The sequence below is a fragment of the Fukomys damarensis genome, unplaced genomic scaffold (genome assembly GCF_012274545.1).
Source record: "Fukomys damarensis isolate Sample0158 unplaced genomic scaffold, DMR_v1.0_HiC HiC_scaffold_16, whole genome shotgun sequence".
NCBI classification, from domain to species: Eukaryota; Metazoa; Chordata; class Mammalia; order Rodentia; family Bathyergidae; genus Fukomys; species Fukomys damarensis.
In genome coordinates, this window is record NW_022900928.1 from 76,665,941 (window position 1) to 76,689,958 (window position 24,018).

A 24,018-nucleotide genomic window follows, 5' to 3' on the forward strand; every position below is an offset into this window, starting at 1 on the left:
AAGGATCATGGCAGTCGCTCTCTAAAGTGAACACTCTTCCCAAGCTTTCAGCCTTCTGTGGTCAGTGAAGTCTGGGCATTTATCATCCTCCAGAAGCATGAAATCCCCAAGTTCAATCCCCTGTACCAAAAAAAAAAAAAAAAAAAAAAAAAAAAAAAACCCAAAGTCAAACCCCCGTACCAAAAAAAAAAAAAAAAAAAAAAAAAGCATAAAACTTTCACGAAGAGGTAGTTTTAAATATTCAGGAACCAACAGTTTAGATAATGTGCCCAAATGTGCACAGCCAATAAAGCTTTGCATTGATCTAGCTGATAGCTGGTGATTTTTGTTGCAACAGATTTTAGCAGCATCACCTTCCTCAGTAAAGAGAGCAATAAAGGGGCTTGCTTCCTTTTGAACCCTTTGAACCTTGACTGTAACAAACATGACCAGGATCCTCTGTGGGGAACAGGCTGCTGCCAGCCCATATCTCCCCAGCCTCAGCACTGCCACTGGTATGAGAAAACCCTTGTCCAGGTCAGGGACACATTTAAATCTGTAGCCCATATAGCACAGACACCAAGGCACTCAACTTTTGTCTTAGAGCAGGGTCCTGGGAGACTCACTGTGCCAGTCATTGACCTTCAGTTGTCCCAGGATGGAATTCAGAGAGAAGGGGACTCAAAATAGCAGCAATTTAGCCCCCTGTCTGATAGTGTCTTGGTCCATTTTCTGATGCTATATCTGAATACCCCGGAATGGGCAGTTTATAAAGGATGGAGGTTTCATTAGCTCGTGTTTCTGGAGGCTGGGAGGCTGGGACCTCTGACAGCAGGGTGTCAGCCTCTGCTCAGATCTGATGTGGACCTTGCTGCAGATTTCTAAGGCAGTGTAAAATCTCATGTGGTCAGACAGAGCAATGGGGTAGAAGTGAGTGTCTCTTCTTTTCTAATGGAGCAGCTGCAGATGATTAGGGGAGTCCCACCCTCATGTCCCCATCCAATCCTGACTATCTCCCAAGGGCCACACCTCCAGTACCATTAGCATATTATGTCAAGGTTGGGTTATACAACATGAGTTTTGGAGGAGAGAAATACCTGAACCACTTCACACAGTATTTCAGTATTTTAAATAACTGGTACAGGGGTCACCATGGTGAAATCAGGCAGAGTAGAGTCTCAGAGCAAAAGTGTGCAGGAAACCACTTCTGCTGGAATACTTGGGTAGATTTTTCAGACTGCATTCCTCCCTGGCTGGCCCTGTTTAAGGTACCTGGGTTTTGTTTTGATGGTTGGAACTTCTGTTTTTATTATCACTCCTGTGTGCAGGAGAGCTTTTGCTTAACCCCTTCTGCTCATCAGGACAGGCAAGGCAATCAGAAGAGAACATCAAAGCTTCTTCATCTTAACAAGCTCTGCATCCTACCCACACTCTTCCCTGTCCCTTTGTCACTGGGGTTCCCCACAGGTCCCCCTTACGTTATTACCTGGTCCTCAGATGGTCAAATAGAGCATCTCCAAACCTTCTCCGTTTCCCTGGTCATCAGGAAAGAGTAGAGTGCTGAGTGGCCAGACCCACTGTAAAGAAACAGAAAGTAAAACATATTTCCCTCTTCTTGGAACTCAGATGAATCTTCTATTCCCCCTTTCTGTGAGTTTCCACATTCAGCACTTTTTTTCTTTCAGCCGTAAAATCACCCTCTGTAGGAGGAGAGTTTAACTTTGATCTTTAGAGATGCCCTTTAAATGTGGTTACAGTCAAATATGACTGTGAAAACTCAAAAGTCAACAGGCAAAGGTACACACTCACCCACAGAGACCTGGAGAAGCATCTTTTGGGAGCCCATGGCTCTGGATTCTCTCATGTGTCGTGCCCCTGGAAACTCAGCCTGTGCTCTGAACTCATTTGAGCTCAGTCCCTTAATTTATTAGACCTCATTAAATAAAGTACTTTCATGTGCAAAGGATTCTGATTCCATCATCCGGGAACTAGGCTGGTTGCCTTTTTCTGGGTCATCCACTACAGAAACCCCCTTTCCTGTACACGGCAATGACAGGGACAGCAAGGGTGTCTCAGCCTGTTTGTGCTGCATGTAGCAAGGCCAAATCTGCCTCTGAGTCTCAGAACAGAATGCAACTGGCTGGGTAATTATAATGAGTAGATATGCCTTGGGTTTATGGTTCTGGAGACTGGGAGGTCCAAAATCAAGGAGCCGCATCTGGTGCAGGCTTTATGCTGCAGCATCTCATGAAAGATGATGGAAAGGAAAGGGAGTGCATGTATGGGGGAGGGGAGGAAAGTTCAGGGGAAATGTACTCTGCTTATATCACAAGCTCACCTCAGCAATAAAGACATTCATCCATTCCTTTTAAATACCCTTTTAACAGTCCTGCCTCTCAGCGCTGTCACACTGGAGATTAAGTCTCCAGAGCATGAGCTTTGGGGGAAATATCCAAACTATAGCAGAGGAGGAGGGACAGCTTGCAGGGGGAACTGGTGTTCAGTAAGGTGACTTTACAAATCATCCAGGTTCTCTGAGACTCGGAGGCAGATTTGGCCTTGTTACGTGCAGCCTAGGGTTAGAGAGGGAAAATTGGAAATGGTTTTGGGGTGAGTGTAAGCTTGGCAGTCAGGTGCTCAATGTGGCGAGACAGTCACTGGAAGACCTGGGGCTGTATGGGTCTTCTGCTTGGGTTGGATCTGGCATCCTGCCACCAGTGGCTCCTTTCCAAGGACTAAATCCCATGAAAGAATGAGAAGCAGGTGGAAATAGTACTGCCTGCTATTATCTAGCCTTGGAAGTCAGGCAAGGCCACTTGCATGACATTCCATTCGTGGGAGCAATCAAAAAGTCCCATCTAGGTCAAGAGGAAGGGATATAACTCTTCCCCTTGATAGGGAGAGGTACACATTTGGAAATAGAGCAGTGGGCATTTGAGCAAAGTACAACTATCCCCTGTCAAAAGAACTTTCACTTGTACTTAGTGACTGACTGATGTTTCCTTCTTCTTTATCCAACTCCCCATAAAATTTACCTTCTTTTCCCTTTATCCCTGTGCCCCCTAGAGTATGGAAATAATGGGCAAGAAATGGGTACATGGCTGGTAATGAAGAAGGCAGTGAAAGCAAAGGCTCTCCCTAGCTAACAGCAGCAGCAGCCTTGCTGTCTTGGAACTTCAGTCATGCCTGGGAGGTGGCCCCACTTCAGGCAAGTGCTCGTCCCACTGCGGGAGGTTGCTGCATTCCCAAAGCAAAGAAGGCGGCACCCCCAACAGTCTTGTCTGCATTTTGTATGCTCTTAAGCTAGCAAGAGAAGGGACTTCGTGTCATTATGCAAAGAATGTAATAAAAAGCCAAACTCGTGTGCTCCCCGTCGTGACCCTGGATAACGGATACACAGAGATTAGCTTTCCAGAGCCTGGGTGTAGGAGCAGCTATGTGGCTCCACTGAGGAGCAGCAGCAGCAGCAGCAGCAGCAGCAGCAGCAGCAGCAGCAGCAGCAGCAGCAGCAGCAGCAGCAGCAGCAGCAGCAGCAGCAGCAGCAGCAGCAGGAGGGAACTTGGTCTGGTTGCTTTTGACATTCTTTTCACCCACCACCTCCAGTAAAGCTCATCAGCCACAGAAAACTGTTCTGGGGAAATTCAAGGCAGGACAGGGGAGGATAAAAAGGAGAAAGAACCATGGAAAATTAGTGCTTCTCAGGCCCCATGTCCTGACTCATTCTCTGTGCTGGAAATAAAAGATTAGCCCAAGTATAAGGATTAATAAAGGAAAACATCTCCCCTCCATGAAGGTTCCTGAGACTTCTCCTCCTTCAAACACTTCCCTCGGATTCCTATTTGTGTCTTTCCAGTATGTAGGACAATGTTAGAAGATTGTGTATTCCATAGTAGAATGAGGAGGTCCTTGGTGCACTCTCTGTTGGCATTCTGTATGCTTTTCTACCTTTGCTTTAGCTGAGCTGTTTGGAGATGCACCTGTTGGTCATTATTAATGTTATCCAGGGTACTGTGTGTCAGGCATTATTCTGACCACGACCCCACCACTCAACTGATGGGCACAGGGAGACTAATATGGCTTTACCCAAGAAAACAAAAGTTAGAAGACTCATCTGAGAAGAAAGAAAGAAGGATTTACATAACACATATGTGCAACAAATTCCAAAATAAGCAAAATTTCATTTACTGAATTCACCAACATACACAGGGTATTCTTTTGATATTCAATAACATATGCTGTAGGAACAGCAATGTAAGTCAATGGCAGATAGCTACTAGTCTCACTACTTTGGCAGTAGATGCTTTTTTCCTCCTTTGCATGACCAGAGCTTTGTCTATGCCACCTAGAGGCCTGAACTCAGAAGCCAGAGAGACAGAGAGGGCTGAACCTGCAAGGGAACATTTCTGGTTTAAAATGAAGAGTGAAATAGGCTCTGTTTAGAAGTTCGATGGATTCACATTTCAGAATCCAACTATTATCACCAAACCTGCTAATTCTGAACCTTTGACAAGAGATCATTGTTTGACATGGAATCCAAGTCTATTTCTAACAAATTTTGAAAAGGAAAGACATAGCAACTACTCAGTAAACATCTACGGCAGGTGTTAGTAGAATCAGACATTCTTTTGCCTTTTGCCTCAGCCAGAGCCAAGGCAAAGAATTTTCCAGCTGCTCCTGGTCAGAAAGAATGAGGAACAGGAAAGCAAGGGTATGGGGGGAAAAGAAGTTCAGGTAGAGAAAGAGAGAAGTCCTATTCAGCAAAGAGGCAGATGCTGTCAGAGATATAAAATCTTTCCAAGATGATGAAAGCAAGAAGAAAAATAGGCACCATCTACTTTACTTAGGAGAGCATTAACAAGGTAGGAATAGGACAAACTAGATGGCCATAACTCTTTCCAAATGGCCACATGATCACCTTCTGTAGGTTTTCTTAGAAAGAATATGCAAATAACAATTACATTAATATTTAGAAAATCAGCTTCTATGGACAAGAAGTTACAGAAAGATAAAGTATACATTTTTGCAACCCAAACACCTTCAAGCACCCTGAGCTCCGACATGCTGGGTGAGCCCCTGCACTCAGGGGCAGAGCCACTCCAGTGACAAGGAGCTCCACTGCTGTGGCGTTCGCATACTAATTCTTACATGCAATTGAAAGCAATTTGAAGCCACAAAATTGCATGAGAGTTGGCATAAGATTGGAGTGATTTTCCTATTCATTAATTTACTATCTCACAGACTCATTCATTCAGATGTATCTATTGAGCACCTAGTAGTTACCAGGTGCTATTCAGGGCATTGGGAGAGGAGGTGTGAACAGGGCATTGTCCTGCAACCTGAGGGTTCCAGGGTAATCACAAAACCAATGATGCCCCCAAGCCCAGGGACAGCAGTGGCAGATGGTGGTGGTAGGGTGATGTGAAATGACTGTGGTGGTGCAGCTTGAGTGGGCTGTGCAGGACTCTCGGGCAGGAAATTGTGTACACCTGCCAGGGTCAAGGAAGACTTCGTGCAGGGACGTTTGTACAGTCCTGAAAGATGCACCTGATGTTTATGAAGGATGATACGGAGATTAGTCAAACTGAAGCTAGTTTAAGAAAGAAGGAGATTTCAAGAGCAACAGGGGCTTTTCTGGAATCACAAAACAGGTCCCCAAAGCCTAGGGCAGGAGCCTAGCAACTCTGAGAAGAAAGGCAGGGAGCCAATCAGCGGCCTCTTCACCTCTCTGATGTCCATCTCTCCTCTCTACGTGATAGCCTTGGCCCTCCTGTCCATATGCCAGCCTTCTAGACTTCTTCAGCCATGCAAAAGAAGGAGTACAACCTACTCACATATTCTGACCTGGCCCATGTATTGGTCAGGCACACAGTGGAAACAGGCTCATTTATATTGGCCCAAATCCATGTTCTTGGCAGAAAAAGTATTGATTGCTCCTCTTGAACCAGGTGTCCATTTGAATTAGGGCTCACCTGAGAAATGACTCCAGTAGGAGATGGGGATGGATGGAGAGATGGATGATAGGAAGGGGGGCTATATAAGGAAATTGGCTCACACAGTTAAGGAGGCTGAGAAGTCCTATGAGAGGCCACCTGCACACTGGAGAACTAGTGGCTTGGCATAGTCTAAATCCAAAAGCCTGAGAACCCAGGCATCCACCAATGCATATCTGGAATCCAAGGGCCAGAAAACCTGGAGCTATAATGTACGAGGGTATGGGGAGAAAGGTATCCCCATTCCAGAAGACAGAGAGGCAATTGCTTGTCCTTAGGCAACTGATCTTTAGATAACCAACATAGTGGGGAAGGAAGTAGGTCTCTAGCTTTCCTTAAACTTCTCCCTAACCCTCTTCAACCCAGTGATTCTGAGGCCATTTCCTGGCATTGACCTTTGTTTTTTGTATTTTAATTTTTTAAGTATTTAAAGATTTAATTTTAAGTATTTAAATTTAAGAAATCTAAGTATTTGATTTTGGCACTTTACTTAGACTATCGCATTTTCATCCTTGCTTAAAAATTTACCAGGTTAGGATTATTATTGTCCCCATTCTATAGACAAGGAGAGAAAGCTCCTATCATAGAAGTACATTGTATGAGACACCCATGGACCCACTGGAGTTAAGATCAGCAGTTAAATCACTGAGGCTCCAAAGGTTGCTTAAGTTATGATAAACACAAAAGTTACCCACAAAGAGCTTGTGGTCTAACTGGGAGGACAGGATCAGCAAATGTTGATGGTTACCTGCCCAGGCAGTAGACTTGGATTTGAATCCCAGTTCACAGTCGGTTCCTGTGCAAATGAGTAAGTTATTTCACTTCTCTGAACATCCATTTTCTCTTTTGGTACTGGGTATTGAACTTGGGTTCTTGCACTTGCAGTGAGTGGTGGAACCACTGAGCTAAATCCCTGGCTCACTTTCTCATCTTTGTAAAATGGATAGTACATCTCTCATAAAATTGCTAGGCGGATTAGGTTGCTCACATAAACAGTGTGCATTTAATAAGTACTTTGCTAATTCCCGACTCTGTTTGTTTTCTATAATGATAACACAGGGTGTACTGTTAGTGATAAGTGATGTGCTCAAAGCACTTTACCAAAACTAGGTAAGGAAGAGAGTACTCCCCAGGACACATGCAACCCTGGTGGTAGACAGCATCTGGTTTCCTGGGCCAAGAGGGCCCTGTGGGAAGAAAGCATTTCTGTGGGCAAAAGTGAACTATCTGCTTTAGCTCAGAACTCAGGCTGCCACCCTGAGTAGTTCTCCTTGCTGGTGTTCTCTGGGAAAGGGTGCCTTTGGGTACTAATGTGGTGGGACACTGCCCTTCTTGGAGCAGGGGCCACATGCTACCCTCTGCTCTGGGTGTGGAGCTCACTGGCTGAGGGACCAGAGCATCCTAACCTACAGACCTAGGTTTACAAGCATTCAGCAATGGAAAGGTGCCTCTAAGGATCTAATTACCAAGCTAGTGCAGGATTTTCCTTCAGAGTGGCTAGTAGTAGGGCAGAAGAAATCCCAGAGCTGAGCACCACCCAGGGCTAGGGAGCCCATGTCTCCCACCTTGCTCCCTTTGAAGTCTGTTTTCATGTAGCATGATTTAAAGCAACATGGACAGGGTAGACCTTTTCCAGAGTAACTTGTCTTCTCTGAATGAAATCATCCATGTCTCTAGTCCATAAGAAAAGCAAAGTGCTTAAAAACTAAAAGAATTTAGCTTCTCTGAGAATGAATGGTTTGTGAATTTGAATGTTGATTCTCTTTGTATCCCCAGTCCATCTTGCCAAAAACAAAGTTAAATGCTAATCAACTACTGATCAGTGGAATGTTCTTGAGCACCAGAAATGTGCTCATTCCTAGAAAGAGATATAAGCACAAGTAAGAGTTTAATTTTAAACTGCTAAAAGTTTTAAGAGTGTAAGTGAAAAGGTTTCTAACGTACACATAAAAGTAGTAAACTACACTTTGTAGCAAGCTGCAAGTGTGTGGAAAATGTCTACAGGCTCAGCCGCCCCTCACCTGGTGACAGCGGCACCTGTGCCTGAGCCCTGCCAGATAATGTGACAATGTATTTGCTAAAATCTTTGCTGGGCTTGAGGGGCAAAAGGGGCACTATTTCCTTACAGCAGTAAGAATGCTCTCCTCAACTCAAATTCTCCTTTAGGATCCAGATCAGCTCATTGGGGCCTGCTATCCCCAGACTTTTATTTCCACTTTGACACCCTCAGCAATTTCCCCCAACTAGATTAAAATTTCTGATTCAGTCCCTCAAACCAGAGAGGGAAACATTTTTATTCATCTTTCTTTTTCCAGCCTGAATCTCCTACCAATTCTTTCCTATACACTGTTATAGGGGAGAAGCCCTTTGTCTGTTAATGGTTGCAAATTGTGCATGTGTCTGTGTCTGCGGGTCTCTGTGTGTGTGCTTGCCTGTGTCTGTACCCAAGCAATACTCTCAACCAGGCTTTTAAAAGCTCAAAGAAATCAAAGAGCATTTTAAGAGAAAGTTTAATGGAGTGAGAAAAACTTTGTGTTCTTCAAGCAATGGCAAGGACTGACTGTGTGATAGGATGAAAGGAAAAAGACGAGACTCCTGCAAAAGGGCCAACAAAATCCAAGACCCAGAGGTATAAATGAGTAGATCTTGTTTAGGGGAGCAGGGAGAGTAGTGTGCCCATTAATCTTGATTGGCAGCTTGGCTGGGTGAAGAGAGTCCTGGAGAGGTGATTGGATTGTGAGGCCTCTAGTGACTTCATAGCTAAATGGGCTACTAGGAGGCAGGGCTGGTTGGAGGAGGTGGGTCCTAGGAGTGTGACCTTGTGGACTATATCTGGTACCTGGCCCCTTCCTTCCTGGCTTTTACCCTATGCTCTGCTTCTCAGTTACCATGAAGCAAACAACAACGATGCTTTACCACACCCTTCCACCATCTTTCTGCTTTGGAGCTAGTCAGACATGGACTGGAACCATGCACCAAAATAAAACCATGCTCATTCTTTCAGTGGTGGATGTCAGTATTTTGTTCCAGCAATGAAATGCTTAGAAGAGGATAGAAATTGTAGCAAGAGGAAGCCATGAAATGTCAGGATGGGCAGATAAGGTGAAGCTGTGTTCTTAGAAATCTAGAGGCTGAGAATGCATTGCTATGGTTGACAGCCAGTGAGCCCTTGGAGTGAGGACTGTGCCAGATGACAGCAGTAGTCTTAACAAGTCTCTCTCTAGGTTTGCCCCAGAAGCCCAGCCTCCTCTGCTTTCTGTTGCAGTCTTTTGTGCTGTGAAGCTGTGTTTCACCATCTGTGTGTCCTTTTAGACTTGGCATTTTGGCCTTCTCTTGTTTGTTGGCTCATCCTCTTCGGTGATAATGATTGTAGGGTCCTATTGCCTTTTTTTCCAAGCATTTCCATGTTCAGTTGTGCCTCCAGCCCTCTTTGCCTCTGCTTTTCTATTGTATTCTCCCCTGACATAGAGGAATGAGATGGAGGAGATTATCTTACTGGAAACTCTGAGATTTATATGTAGTAAACCAAAAATGTTGATTCCCTGAAAGAAAAGACAATGCCTGATGCTTTAAATGTTCTCTTATTTTATAACAGAACCATGGGGATGGTTTTCCCCCTCTGTTATTCAAAGGACACTTAAGGATTCTAGGAGCTCCATTGTGTGGAACCCAAGGAACTTCAAAGATTTAGGCTCAGCCCTCTGAAAGGTTATAATGCTACACTTCAACTTGAAACCATAACACTTTGTGCCCACGTAACAGATCAAAATTTTTGTGAGATATGAAACTGAGGTTGATCTCTAACTGAAGTAGAGAGTGGATGTAATAACCAAAAGCCAACTGGTCCTGAGCATCACAGCTTTCTCCTGAGCTTCACTCAAGGGCAACAGCTAGACCATGAAAGATGCTGGCAGATCTTAGGTCTGAATAAGGAGACACCTACGCACATGCAGGGCATTAGTTTTGGAAGAGGCATTTGGGGGCAGGAATGTGAATTGTGTGAGGAATGTCAAGAAAGCTCAAATTTAGCAGGCATGATTCATTTATTATTATATTTTTAAGCAAAGGTGGCACATATGTTTTCTAGGGAAGCCAAAGCATGCCACAGGCTGAGTGGTCTAAATAGCACAATTTTATGTGCTCACAGTTCTGGTGACTGAGGTCCAAGATCAAGTTGCTGGCAGGATTGATTTCCTCTAAGGTTCCTCCCCCAAATTTTCAGACAGTGGTCTCTCCCCGTTCTCTTCCTGTCACCCCTCTGTGCACACACAGCCATGGTGTCTCTAACTGTCTAGATCTCCTTTTCCCATATCAATTGTAGTCAGACTGGATTAGGGTCCACCTTGTAGCCTTATTTCTATTTACTCACCCCTTTCAAGGCCCTAGCCCCCAAACACAGACATAGTCTAAAGTACTGGATTTAGGATTTCAACACTGATTTTAGGAGAGGGCACATCCAGTCTAATAGGTAGCCCGAGTTAATCTTTGTCTGAACACTGATAGTCATCACTGCTAACATTTACTGAGTATCACTTGCTCTGTGCCAGTTGTGTAAGCACTTTTCGCAGATTATTCCATCTCTTCTTCACAATTGCATAGTATATAGTTAAAGATTATACAAATTATAAATCTATTATGAATTGCCACCTTTTTTCCTGAAAACTGGTAAACTTAATTTGGCATAATTTCATGACTGTAGTAGATGCTGTACCCCAGCCTGTGACTTTAGGTCCCTGTGATGTAATATGACTTGGAATAAGAGGAAAATCATGGCCTCATGCTTTTATTGTTAAGAGATCTCTGGAAAGTGCAAGGCTTCCTTTCTTAATCTATGCTCTCCCAAAGCCAACCCTGAGTCAGATGATGGGACAGTGTGAGTGGGTAGACCACAGCTTGGCATAGAAGTGTCTTATCCTGACAGCACCTTGGCGCCTCTCCATGTACCATGTCTCCCAGGGCCTTCTTCGGCTAAATCATCAAAATTAAGATCTGTAGCACACAGAGATCTGTAGTATATGCCACAGAGAGCCCCTCAGGAAACTGCTGAGTGTTTTGTATAAGCAGCGCATTAGGAGCAGACCTCATTTAATTCAGCTAGCAACTGTGAAAAAGCTATTATTATTCCTGTTTACAGACAAGGAAACTGAAATTGACCTGGTCACATCCCTTAGTACCACCCTTCCCTTATGTGACCTTGAGCTAGACGACTGCTCTAGGTGGGTCTCACTGGCTTCAGATCCTAGTTTGACTACTTCTTGTAACTAATGATAGACATTAGCACTTACACCTAAAAGAGCCCAGCACTCAAGCCCCACTCCAATGCCACACTCCATATACTGTGTAACCTCCTTCTTGGGTCCTCATCCTCCAGACTCCACAAGTGAATCCATTTCAGTGGAGCTTGCATTCCTGCTCCACTGCCCAAACACCCTCCTCTGCAGGGTCACCTACAAAGAGCTGATCAAGTTTGCATGTGGGTAGAACTGCCCCTGGGGTATGAATCAGTCAACTATGGCACATGTGCAGCTTCCGGGCAAGCTGTCCCTGGCAGCCCTGAGCCACCCTGCCAGCTCAAAGTGAGAGAGCCACATACTTGGGGGAAGAGTGACATTGAACATTTTGTCTATTCTCTGGCCTTGTAGGAGGCTCTGTCTGTGGTGAGCGACGACCAGTCCCTCTTTGACTCAGCCTACGGAGCGGCGGCCCATCTCCCCAAGGCCGACATGACCGCTTCGGGGAGTCCTGACTACGGGCAGCCCCACAAAATCAATCCCATCCCACCGCAGCAGGAATGGATCAATCAGCCAGTGAGGGTCAACGTCAAGAGGGAGTATGACCACATGAATGGATCCAGGTAAGCTTTGCAGGCTGTGCGGGGACAGTTCCAGTCCAGGCAACCAAGTCACACAGATTCCTAGTAAGTAGCTGCTGGGAATCAGAGCTGTGGTGCTGGACCCGGGAGCTTGTGTTGGTCCCAAGAATGGTGGGGCAAGAAGGGTCAGGAAGCCCACCTTCACTCTAATCTAGACATAGCCAGGTTCAATTCAGGTCTGAGTCCTTATACACGCATCAAATATCTGTTTGTGTCCAGCCAAGCCCAGGCCCAGCCCCTCTGGGGAATAACTTAGCAATAAGATAGTCTTTGTGCAGTTGAAGATACTTAACGTGTGTGAGTGGGTCTCATGAGAGCAAAGATGACAAAACTATTTACCTATCAATGGTGGAGAAAGGCAGATGTGTGGAGTGAACTGTGCCAGGGAGGAGGAAAGTACGCATGAAAAAAATTAGGAAAGATATCCAGAGCAAGGAAGACTTTGCTTAAGAAATAGCAAGAGGAGAATCCAGGGAGAGAAAAATCACAGAAGCATAAAAGAGCCCAGGCTTATGGACAGGTAGCTTGGGTTTCAGGTCCTGCCTCTGCATTTTGCACAAATTATCCAACTCCTTCTGAGGCCCAGCTTCCTGCACCCATGCCAGGGCTGGATGATTCACCTCTCTCCTGGCTTAATTCTAGTACTGCAGGAAAATGACCCAGAAAAAGCTCTCAGAAAAGGCTCAAAAGTGATAGTGGTCATTATGGACAAGGCTTGGAAGAGAGAAAACATTAGCTCATTATTACCTGATAATTCCCAGTGGATTTTCAGACAATCCCCTGGGCCTAAAGCACAAGAAGATAAAGAAAAAAAGCAAGACGGGGTCCTGACTGCCAAGCAAAAAAAAGAGACCATTTATTCCATAGGCAGAGAGACCAGCTCTATGGATTATCACTACAGCTGTCATTCAGGGCTAGTAATATGACAATTGTCATGCACAGAGGGTAGGGACAGAAATTCAGAAAGATAAATTAACAAGATAAGAAACAAAATTATGGGCCTGAGATTTAGCTCAGTGGTTCCGCTGCCTGCCTCAGAAGTGCAAGGACCTGAGTTCAATCCCCAGTACCGAAAAAAAGAAATAAAGTTACGAGCTAGGGTGATGGTACTGATAAAGGAAATTATAAAAGGATCAATATGTAAGGGACATATCACAGAGACAATTCACCGGGCTTAGATGAATAAATATTGAAGAGGGGGGCAAGTGAGAACAAAGAATCAGAGAACACCTGAGTCTGGAGGTTTTGAAGAAGGGTGATATTGTTAGCAGCCTTAGGAGGGTGGAAGATAAGATGCTTTGGGGAGAGATACCAGTGCTCCCTGTGGACATCACTGTGAGCAATCAGTACAACATCTAGACAAAAATGCTTACTGGGCTTTGGAAACCAAAACTTAGATAATATTTTGTGGCTGGAATTTAGGTTCCAAACCATCTTGAAGGGTTTTAACTGTGTATGTGAAGAGTCACAGAGGAAATGAGACCAGGAAGAGAAGAGAGAAGGAGGGAAGGAGGTGGTGGCTGGGAGGGAGAGCTTTTCCATAGCAGCTGCCTCATATCTGCCTGTTCTTGTGGGAAACCCCAGCCCTGCCTCAGTCCCGCTGACCAAAAGCAGAGACTGGGCCTCAGTCGCCTTTCCTGGATTCTGGGGTTACAGGAAGGCAAGGAGGTTCTGAGCCAGAGGCTCCTCAAATGCATTTCTTTCCACAGAGAGAATAATGGTGATGCAGTAGTCCCTAACAATGGTACAGAACATATTTATGAAATGTTTATGAAACACTTTTCCATGTTCTTTTATCTCTCACCCCCACCACTCTCCTCAGAGGTGGATAATGTAACTCCATTATTACCGAGAAAGGCACACTGGACTTTGATGGGGAAGTAATGTTGGCACCTGACACAGGTTTTGAAATTCCTTGGGTATCTTTCTGCCCTTCCCTCTTTGCCTATATTTTGTGTTTTTACGTCATGTCATGCTCTCATTTCTGCCAACATCTGCCAATGAGCAGGCTTGTTCAACAATGGCTTCCAAATTGCCCTGGTGATAAGGAGTTCCTTTTCTGGTCTCAAATCTCAATTCCGTCGATCTGTTGTAGCTTGAATCTGACCTCTGCTCCCCGCTCTAGCCCAGTACTTCCATCTGCACCAGGCTGTTTGAGTGGCAACACATTCTGTCATTGTCGTCTAGTCCAGTGGTGGCAAACTTATGGCCCGAGTGCTGCAGCAGACTGTTTGTATCATTGAAAGCTCTAAAAGGTTCTCCATCATTGCATGTCTGTTCTCCAGCAAACAACCAGAGTCATCCTTTAAAAATATTTAGCCCTCTTGATCAAAACCCCTCAATGGCTTAGTACAAACCGTAAAATCCTGCCACTCCTCCCACATCCTGCCTAATACCTCCAAGCTCATCTCTACCCTGACTCCAGCCACACGAGATCGGCTGCTTCTGAATTCCCAAGCACACTTCTGTCTCACAGTCTCCTGCCTTGGGTTCCTTTTTTCTGGAACATTTCTGCACTGTCTAATCACATGACTGTCCTTCATGAATGTCAGATCTTTCCTGAACACCACCTCTTCAGAGGCCTTCCCTGATCACCCCATCTAAAACAGCACCCTTCACCACGCTGCGTCCTGCTAAGATTGTTCTCCTCAGCTCTTGTCATCTCCCTCGCTAAGATGTGGGTGGGGCTTTTGAACAGGGCCTACATTACACATGCTGTGTGAATAGGAGTTAAATAAAAAACTGAACAGACTCAAAGGTGAAGTTGTTTGTATACAGTCATACAGGTACAGGATGAGAATCCTTCATCTGAAATGATTAAGAGCAGAGATGTCTCAGATGTCAAATTTTTTCAGATTTTAGAATATTTCCAGGCACATAATGACAGGGCTTGGGGATGAGACCCAAGCCTAAACATAAAATTCATTTAAATTTCCTATATCTCTTATACATATAAACTGAAGGTAATTTACTATAATATTTTTTTCCTCATTGAGTTTATTGGTACATTTTAGGTATACAGTACAGTTACATTCATTTTTGGGATCTTGTACCTCTACATGACAGGTCTTGGTTCTCATTTTCTCCCCTTGTCCCTGCCCTCCCTTCACCCCTCCTCCCTCCCCCTTTACAAACACTTCATTTCCATTTTTTCATTTTCTCATATTTTTTTCTTTTCCCTTATTAGCTTTCCCCTACCCTTCCCACTTTCTCTACACCTTTAGCCCCTTTCTTCCTATTTTACATTATCCATCATATCATTAGGATCTTATGTACCATTATAGTTTATTCACACCAGAGAAACTATTCAGTATTTACACATGTGTGACTTATTTATTTCACTTAAGAGTATATCCTCAATATGTATCCATTTTCCTATGAATGACTGTAATTTATCATTCTTTATTGCTGAGTAGTATTCTATTTTATAGGAAAACCAAATCTTCTTTATCCAGTCTCCAACTTATGGGCAAATGGGCTCTTTCCAAGTTATAGCTATTATAATCTGTGCCGCTATAAACATAAGTGTGCATATATCTCTGTGACAGGATTCTTTTAATTCTTTTGGAAAGATACCCAGCAGAGGGATGGCTGGGTCAAATGGAACCACTAGTCCCAGCTCTTTGAGGTATCTCCATATTGACCTCCATAGTGGTTGCACTGTCTGCACTCCCACCAACAATGGAGAAGGGTTCCTTTCTCTCTACAACCCTGCCAACCTTTGTTATTATTTGATTTCTTGATAGCAGCCATTCTTTGTGGGGTGAGGTAGAATCTCAGAATTGTTTTCATCTGTACCTCTCAAATGACCAGTGATGTGGGACATTTTTTTTATATTTACTTGTTTTTATGTCTTTGAGAAATGTCTGTTCATTTCAGATGCCCATTTTTGAATTGGGTCTTTATATTTGGGCGGGCTGGTTGTTTTGAGTTCTTTATATACTCTAGATAATAGTCCTTGGTCTGAGGAACAGCTGGTAAAAATTTTTTTCCACATTGTAGGTTGTCTCTTAGTTCTGTTGATGGTTTCATTGCAGTGCATAAGCTTTTTAATAAGATGAGATCCCAGTTGTTCATCCTTTCTGCTTTACTATAATATCTTTAATGAATCTGTGTTTTGACAGCAATCTGTCACACGAGGTCAGAGGTGAAATTTTCTGTTCACAGCCTTAGGTTGGCACTTGGGAAGTTTTAGGTTTTGTAGCATTTCTGGTCTTGGATTTTCAGGTTTGGAATGCTCAATTTGTAGTTAGTGAACAGCCAGGGCAGAGACCCTGCTCTGTGGACCCAGGGTTGGCCCTCAAGAAGGCTGCACTTCCGGGCTCCCCATCCCTCCCCTGCTCCCAGAGAAGCCTCACTTGCTTAGGATGCTAATTCTGGCCAAAGAAGGTCCCCCAGGGCAATGGATTTTTCAAAGCCCACTTGCCAGCTCAGGCCTGGCTCTGGTCACCCTAGAAGCAAGCTGGAGAGGGCTGTGCAAATATGTCTGTGAGCCAGCTGACCATTTACCTGGCTCTGGATGCAAAATAGCAGCCTCTGCTTCCATTCCCCCACCCTGACTCTGACCACGAGCAGGTGACAAAGTAGGTTCAGAAAGACTGACGTTTTCCCCCCATCCTTGGGGAAACAAAGATGATCTAGTGGACTCAGAGTCAACGAGGTTAGGCACAGCAGTGGCCAGTGCTCAATAAATATTATCGAATCACTGAAGTGTCATCTGGACTAGGGGGAGCAGGAAGCAAGAACCTTTAGAAAGATGCCTTTGCTTAACATGGAACCATGTCAAGCCCTATTATTTAATTATGCAAAAGAAATGACATGGAGAAATAAATGCCAAGCTATTTAAATTGCTCATCATGAACCCTGTGTTTCTTCTATTTCCTGAGTAGTACTGATGATTGCACTGTGTTACTTACATATGATTTGATTGTCTTCATAGGGCAAATTCACCATAACACAAAAGGTAGGAAAGCTGTTTTAATGGTTCCTAACTTCAGATGAGAAAATCGAAGCAGGGTAGATAACTTAGGGCTTTCTGGCTTGTGGGGCCAGTGCTGTCCAATGCAAGAGGCACCAGCCCCAGCTGCTACCAAGCACTGGAAAAGTGACTGGTCGCTTGACATTGCTCTACCTGTAATATACACCCTGAATTTAGAAGACTTAATATGAGGAAAAAAAATGTAAAACATCCATTGACTACTGATTATGATGAAATGGTCTCATTTCATCTGTATTGAGTTAAAATGTAAATATATTTTAAGTATTATTAAAATTCTTTTCATTTGGTTTTGAATTTTTTTAAACATACCTACTAGAAAGTTTAGAATGATCTATGTCTCTCATGTTTGTGACTCACAATCTAATTAGATTGGACATTGCTGGGCCAGAAAGTGTTGTGATTAACAGTGCATTTATACCATAATCTCTGATAAACATAGGTTTCTGAGTTACTTCTTGGTGCTACACTTCATCTTAGCCAAAAGGCCGAGAAGCAATACTTCTTGGTGCTTATTGGCTGTCCCATAGATATGTGTGTCTCTGGTAGGAAGGAGGCACTTGGGTGCCTGAAGATTTTCTTGCTTTTGATCCCAGCAGCAAGCCATCTGGAGTAGGGCAAAGGGTCAAGTGGAGAGACTGAGGTCTGAGGAGCTCAGAGCAAGTCTGCCTGTGTCACGGGAGGTTTTCACTCTCTCTTCCCATCTTCCTGTTGTGGTTGAATCTGGTAGGCTGGGTTGCCTGTGAAACAGCATGGCCTATAGGTTCTGGGTTGGATATAGACTTCAGCAACTTGATCCAAGTTGTGGTCTGTAAATAACTCTCAGCTGCATCCTGTCTCAACCACGAGCACTGGGGCAAGCATCCCATGAGAGCAAGAATTATCAATTTAGAGAGGAGAAACACAGGACTTCCCTGCCATTCAGGACCTGAGCTCCAACTCAGCCTGCCTGACACTCCCTGCATGGCCAATAGTATGAGAGGGTACTGGACTCACATTCCACTCAGAAAGACCAGCTCCATACACCCTGTAGTTGTACCTCTCTCTAAATGCCTCTGTTTAGCACCTTCCCACATCCCCATGTACTGAAACGAGTAGTAGAAGACATGCCACACATGACCTGGGGGGACCTCACTCAGAATTCTGGAACAGCTGTCAGTATCCAGTAAGCATGAAGACAAAATTAACAAGGAGCTTAGGGTGAGAGCTTCATTTTGTATTTTCTTTCCTTGAAATTTGCTCTTAACATATTACATTTACTTTGCAAACACAAAAAAGTCACATCTATACAGGGACACTACAGAAATCCTAAGTAATACAAGCTGAGTAATTGTACAATGTGCTTGTTGCCATGTGGAAAACACACTGAAGGTCCTAATGCAACTCTGGCTCTGGTGAGGCCTTGGAACCTGCTGGTACCTGCTTGAGTACTGGGTGTCCCCTGATGGTTTGGCTGCAGATCTGTGTAGCTGATGATTTACCTTGCGTTCAGCTCCTCTGAGGTGAGTGGGAAGGTACAGAAGATATATCGTTTAAGTATAGTTTTATTTGTATAGTTTAAGTGGGTAACTTTTAGAAGTCCTGGCAATCTATTAACCAGACTTCAAGACTTGATGCCTTGTTTTCAAAGGCTTAAAAATTTCAGGGCACTTTTGAAAATCAGTAGCCCATTCCTCACCCCCATCCTCCTCAGTCCTGGGGGCTGAATGAAGGGTGGTGCTGCCAATGAGTTGCATCCCCTAGCACTTTTTCTATTTTATTTTGAATCGTTGTCTTGTTACATAGCCCAGGCAATCCTAGGACTTGCAATTCTGCTTTAGCCTTCCCAGTAGCTGGTTTTATGGGCCTGGACCACCACACTCAACAGTCACCAATAGTCTAGGAACCAAGCAGTCTTTTTAAAAACAATGTTGACTGAACACACAAAAATAGAAGTGGAGGCAAAAAGCTTATGTCTATTGGTGACAATAAAGAACTAGCACTGCAGGACCCTCACCATGTTTGCCGTGACCGATGGTGCTGTGATTTCCCTGAGATTAAGAGACTCTGAGTTATACTCTGGAACCACTACCTTCTTTCTGCTCTATTGTGGAGGCCCCCAGCCCTCCTGTCACCTGTCCCAGTGCTATCAGCTGCTTCTGGGCCCCAACCCCTTGCAAGCTGCAAGCACATGTCTCAATACAAATTAGCCGCAGTGTAGGCAAGCTGAATGGCAAAACCTCTCCCCACCCGTGCCCCCCTCCTCCCCTCCCTCTTGTTTTCCTGGAGCCCTCTTCACAGGCGCCAGCTGCCTCATTTAAGAGCAGCTTTTATGCTGGGCTTCACCTGTACCCACCCCCAGCACGGCCGTGAGCCCATAGCCGCACTGTCTGGTGGAGGCACAAAGAGCGGAGGCAAGTCTGGTGGGCCATCAGAGAGGTATGCTTCCCTTCTTCCTCACAAACAGGCCAGTGCAGTGGTCCAGGGTGTGTGGGTGGGTTTCTCCCTAAGGACACCCCTTTGCAGGTCTTAGCACAAAGGTGTAGCATCAGGAACAGGGCCTTATTCCAGAGAATACCTCTTCAAGGGACAGGTCGTAGCAAAGGTGTAGCATCAGGAACAGGGCCTTATTCCAGAGAATACCTCTTCAAGGGACAGCCAGACAGATCGCAGGCCTGGCTGGGGTGCAAGCATACGCACGTCTGGGAAGGGAGAAGGGAGGAACAGCTAGACCTTCCATGTGCTGGAGTGAGCAGTGGCTTCTACCCGCTGCACAGCCCCAGCCTCTTCCTGCCCAGCAGAACCAAGAGAACTCCACTCCTCTGCGCTCTAACCCGGGCAGCCCCCAGGCCTCTCTGCTTATGAGGACTTGCATCAGGCAGGCTTTACCAAATGTCTCATCTTTTCAAGTTTGTTTCTTCTGCTCCTGGCACCAGTAACTGGCTATGGCACCCATGCCTGCCACTCAGGCCATGGGCCATTAAGGGTTACTTTGTCCACGTGGTCCCAAAGTCCAGATTTCTTGGCATGGCAAGGGTAATTTTGGACTCAGAAATACCCACAGGTCCAGCTGATGTGAAAAAGTTTTTCAAGACTCACCTCCCTGATATTTGTAAGGGGGGGAATCTGTGGATCCAGCCTAGAGTGTCTGGCTCTGGATGTGCTCCAGGGGCTGTGTATGTCATTCGGCCCCACCCTCTCCCAACTTCTTCCAGCGAATCACCACTTGGCTGCCTTGGTTGCAGGCCAACTTGATTCTCCAGACTCCTCTGGTACTTGGATGGTTTCACAACTGCGAAAGGCTACCGGACAGTGGTGGTGTGTATGTAAGCACATGTGTGAGTGCATCTCTCTGCACTTGTGGAGCATGAGCACACACATGTATGTGGTAGGCTATGGGTGTGCTCCTGTGTGCACCTCTGTGCATGTGTGTCTTGTGTGGTGTAGTGTATGTATGCCCATGTGCATGTGAATGTGTATGTGCTTGCTTCTATTGTATGGGCACAGGTGTGTAGTGAGCCATACGTGTGTATGTGTGTGTATTGTGCGGTGGGTGTATGTGGGCCCACTGTATGAAAGTTCGTGTATACACGGGCGAAACTATGTAGGCTTGTGTATGCACATTTGCATTGTGTGTGCATTATGTGTAGTGGAGTGTGTATCCGTATCTATACTGTACACTGTGCATTTGTGGTGGACTGTGCTTCTTGAAGTGTGTGGATATTTGCATTGTGTATGTGTGGCTTGTGTGGTGTGGGGCACATGTATGTATATGTGCTCGTATGTGTGAGCTAGAGTCTGTTGGAGTGTGTGCATGTTCATGTTGTGCCTGTGTGTCACGTGTGGAATGTGTGTATGTGTTTCTGTGTGTGTGGTGGAGTGTGGGTGTGTTTGTATGTGAGCATGCGCACAAATGCACACATACACGTGGTTAGCCGCAGGCAGGCAAGGCTGGTGTGCATGGCCAGCTCAAGGCAGACAGAGGCTCTGGGTCTGCCTGGGGCTGCTTCATCTCAGGCCAAGTCCTTCAGCAGCAGGAGCCAAAGGGCCAAGCGCTGGTGAAAAGCCCTGATGTGCTACTGCCTCCCCTCCACTGCCATGGGGACATTAAACCGTCAGCAATCTGGGACTCTGACGGCTGGTTCTTGGTTCTCTGCCTGGAAAAACAGTAGGCGAATAGTAAAACCTTAAATTCTAACATGTGTAAGTTATACATCTTATTTTCATTTTCAAGCCATGTTCCCCTCTGTAAGACATCAGGAAAAAATTACCGTCTGACTTCTAATATCTCAGTGGAGCATTTATCTCCCAGCTATGATAAGTGATCTTCAATATTTTTTTCCTTTCAGATTAAGAAACAAATTCATTTAATTTTCTTTATTGAATGTGCTCAGGCCTCCCCACCCTGCCTGAGCAGAGAAGCACTGGGCTGTTCCCTCTCCTCCTGGGTTAGTGACTATTCCCTGCTGTGGGATGGGTGGGTCCCTAGCTAGTGTGGCCCTGCTCCTTAAGGCCTCTTGGTGGTGGTTTGTTTCTGCCCATGGCAGAGTGACAGAGGGCAGCGACCAGGCCTCTGGAATGTCCGGAGAGGTTGGCGGCTCATAGCTGGAAGGTTGTAATCTGAACCTTATCTGACCTCCCTGGTCTCAAGGCCTGGTTTGGAGCTCTTGGGAGAGCTGGCTGTCTCCCAGGCTGCAGAGTGGATGCTTCCTGCTCTGTAACTGTGGCTGCAGCCCCTGCATGGCCTTGCAGGGCTCTCCTTTGCTACTGCTACCAATGCCTAGCAGGAGCTGTTCAGGGCAAGATGGCACTGTCCCTGGGCTTGCTGCAAAGCCAATGCTGCTGGCCTGAGGGAGATGGGTTATGCTGCTTGCACCTCTAGAGCACCAGGTGACCCCACAGCTGTGTCAACCCAACTTTCTAGTCAATACCTCAGTCACCAATACTACAAAATACCAGTTTCTAAGTTGTGTGTCATTTGAGACCAAGTAGGGTCATTTTCTGTCTCCTTTATGCGGTTTCATATTATATCTCCTGTGAACTTGGTGGTCAAAGCTGCAAAATACTTCGAGGTCCACAATCTATCTTTTAGGCTGCAGTTCCTGGATTTGATTCCTCCTTTACCTCCTTGTACATAAGAGGTTTGGGCTGTGATAGAGAAGTTTAACACTATGTACCCGAGTCCTAAATCTCCTTTTTAAAGTTTTTTCAGTGCTGGGGATTAAACCATGCTCAATGAGTGCTTTACCACTGAGCTACACCCCCGACCTGCATCTACCTTTACTAGCTATGTAACTCTGGGCCAGTCACTCCAGTTTATTGATTTCCTTAACCATGAAAAGAAGATAGTAACACTTGTTGTGCCCATCTAGGAGAATTGTCAGGGGATTCAAATAGAACAAACAGTGTACAACAAATGCACTCATAGCTTGCTGAGAGAAGATTTTTCTTCCTAGGAAAGGCACCACGTAGGGTACTGGAGGTTAAACAAAGAATAATGACACCATCTCAAGAAATAATTTCTTATGGGAGGACACATGCCAAGCTCAACACCACGTAGTACTGGAGGTTAAACAAAGAATAATGACACCATCTCAAGAAATAATTTCTTATGGGAGGACACATGCCAAGCTCACCATCACAGTGTGAAAGTTCTATAACCAAGGCAGACACCATGTGCTGTGCTGCTGTGCAGAAAGTGATCTAGTGGCCTTGACTAGCAAGGAAGTACAGTTGCCTGGCAATCAGGCTAAAACTACATGCTGCTGTGGGATGGGGTGGGCTGCAAGGCCATGCAGAGATGTTCACCAAAGAGCTGCTAAACATTTTTCAGTGCTGTAATTACAGAATTGGGTTGGGATTTGCAGAAAGCTCTGGTGGCAGCATGGAAGATGGCAATAGGGTCATCATCATCATGCCAGGTGGGGCTGGGAGTAGCTGCCTGGCCTGCCTTTCTGAGGCCCTCCCCTGAAGTGATGATTTCCTCTGGGCTTTGTTTTTTCTCTCTCCAGGGAGTCTCCAGTGGACTGCAGTGTGAGCAAATGCAGCAAGCTAGTGGGTGGAGGCGAGTCCAACCCCATGAACTACAACAGCTACATGGATGAGAAGAACGGCCCCCCTCCTCCCAACATGACCACCAACGAGCGCAGAGTTATTGTGCCTGCAGGTACGCGTGAACCAGGCTGCCTGGCTGCCATTCACATTGCCATGATGGGGGTGCAGGAGGAGGCTAGACCTGCCTCAGGGGACATCCAACCCTTCCCTAGTACCCAGTCTCTATGGAAATGCAAAACTCAGAAAGCTGCTCACCTTACCTGACTTCCTAGCTGCCATACAAGAAAGGATCCCAAACACCACCAGAACCTTAAAGTGCAGCCTCCAGATGCCTTGCTCTCAAACAGAAATCACCTCAGACTGCATCAGTGGCCTAGTCCTCTGGCATGAAGCTGGCCCAGGGAGCAGAGGTGAGGCCACCTCCACCCTGAGGAGACCCATGAACTCCCAGACCTGGCTGTCCCTGACTTCAAGGAGGAGACCAGCTGCTGATATCTGCCTTTCCCTTCAGGCATACACTTCCTGGCATCTGCTGGGTCCCACCTTTCCAAAATTACAGCCAGTGCTTTCAGTTTTAAAATAGAAATAACTATATTTAACAAATGGAACGCCTCCACATGTGTGCCACAAATTTTGTCATTATATAAAAATAGCCTCTTTTTCCTAGGTAGTGGTGCTTTTGGTTACAGAAAATAAAGCCACTGTTCCGTGCTTCAGCCCATTGGCCGGACACTGCCCCAGCTAGCAACAGCAAGCTGAGCCCCCTGCGCACAAATAGAGTCTGAAAACTGCCCTTTGTAGAGTTGGTGCCAGGCAGAAGGGCAAGAATGTCCAAATCTCAAACCAAGTGAATAACAGGGCAGAGACTAAAACTTATCCTAACAAAATAGCTTCACCCAAGAGGTTGACTATTGCCATTTGCAAAAGTGTAAATACAGTTGTGTCTTAAAACAGGGGATCAGACATCTCTATGAAGTAATCCAAAGGAACTTGTTCATTGATCTAAAGACTGGCTTTGTGACAGCCCCGTTTCCTCGGCTGAGGGCATGTATTTGCGTTAGAAAGCTGCGACTCAGCATCCCCTAGGAGTCCAGCTGCATCTGTAAGGTTCTAGGCCACATTCAATATGGTACGGGGTGGCCAGAGCG

At 45.4% G+C, this 24,018-nt stretch overlaps 1 protein-coding gene across 4 annotated transcripts in view; it reads left to right on the forward strand.

Moving 5' to 3' along the window:
- Fli1 (Fli-1 proto-oncogene, ETS transcription factor) overlaps positions 1–24,018 on the forward strand; it is a 126,686-nt gene that overhangs the window by 58,973 nt on the left and 43,695 nt on the right. For all 4 annotated transcript variants that reach the window (XM_010616556.3, XM_010616558.3, XM_010616561.3 and 1 more), the window contains 2 exons: positions 11,612–11,823; positions 22,828–22,982. In XM_010616556.3, coding sequence (XP_010614858.1) covers positions 11,612–11,823; positions 22,828–22,982 — 367 coding nt within the window. The remainder of the gene's footprint in view (positions 1–11,611; positions 11,824–22,827; positions 22,983–24,018) is intronic.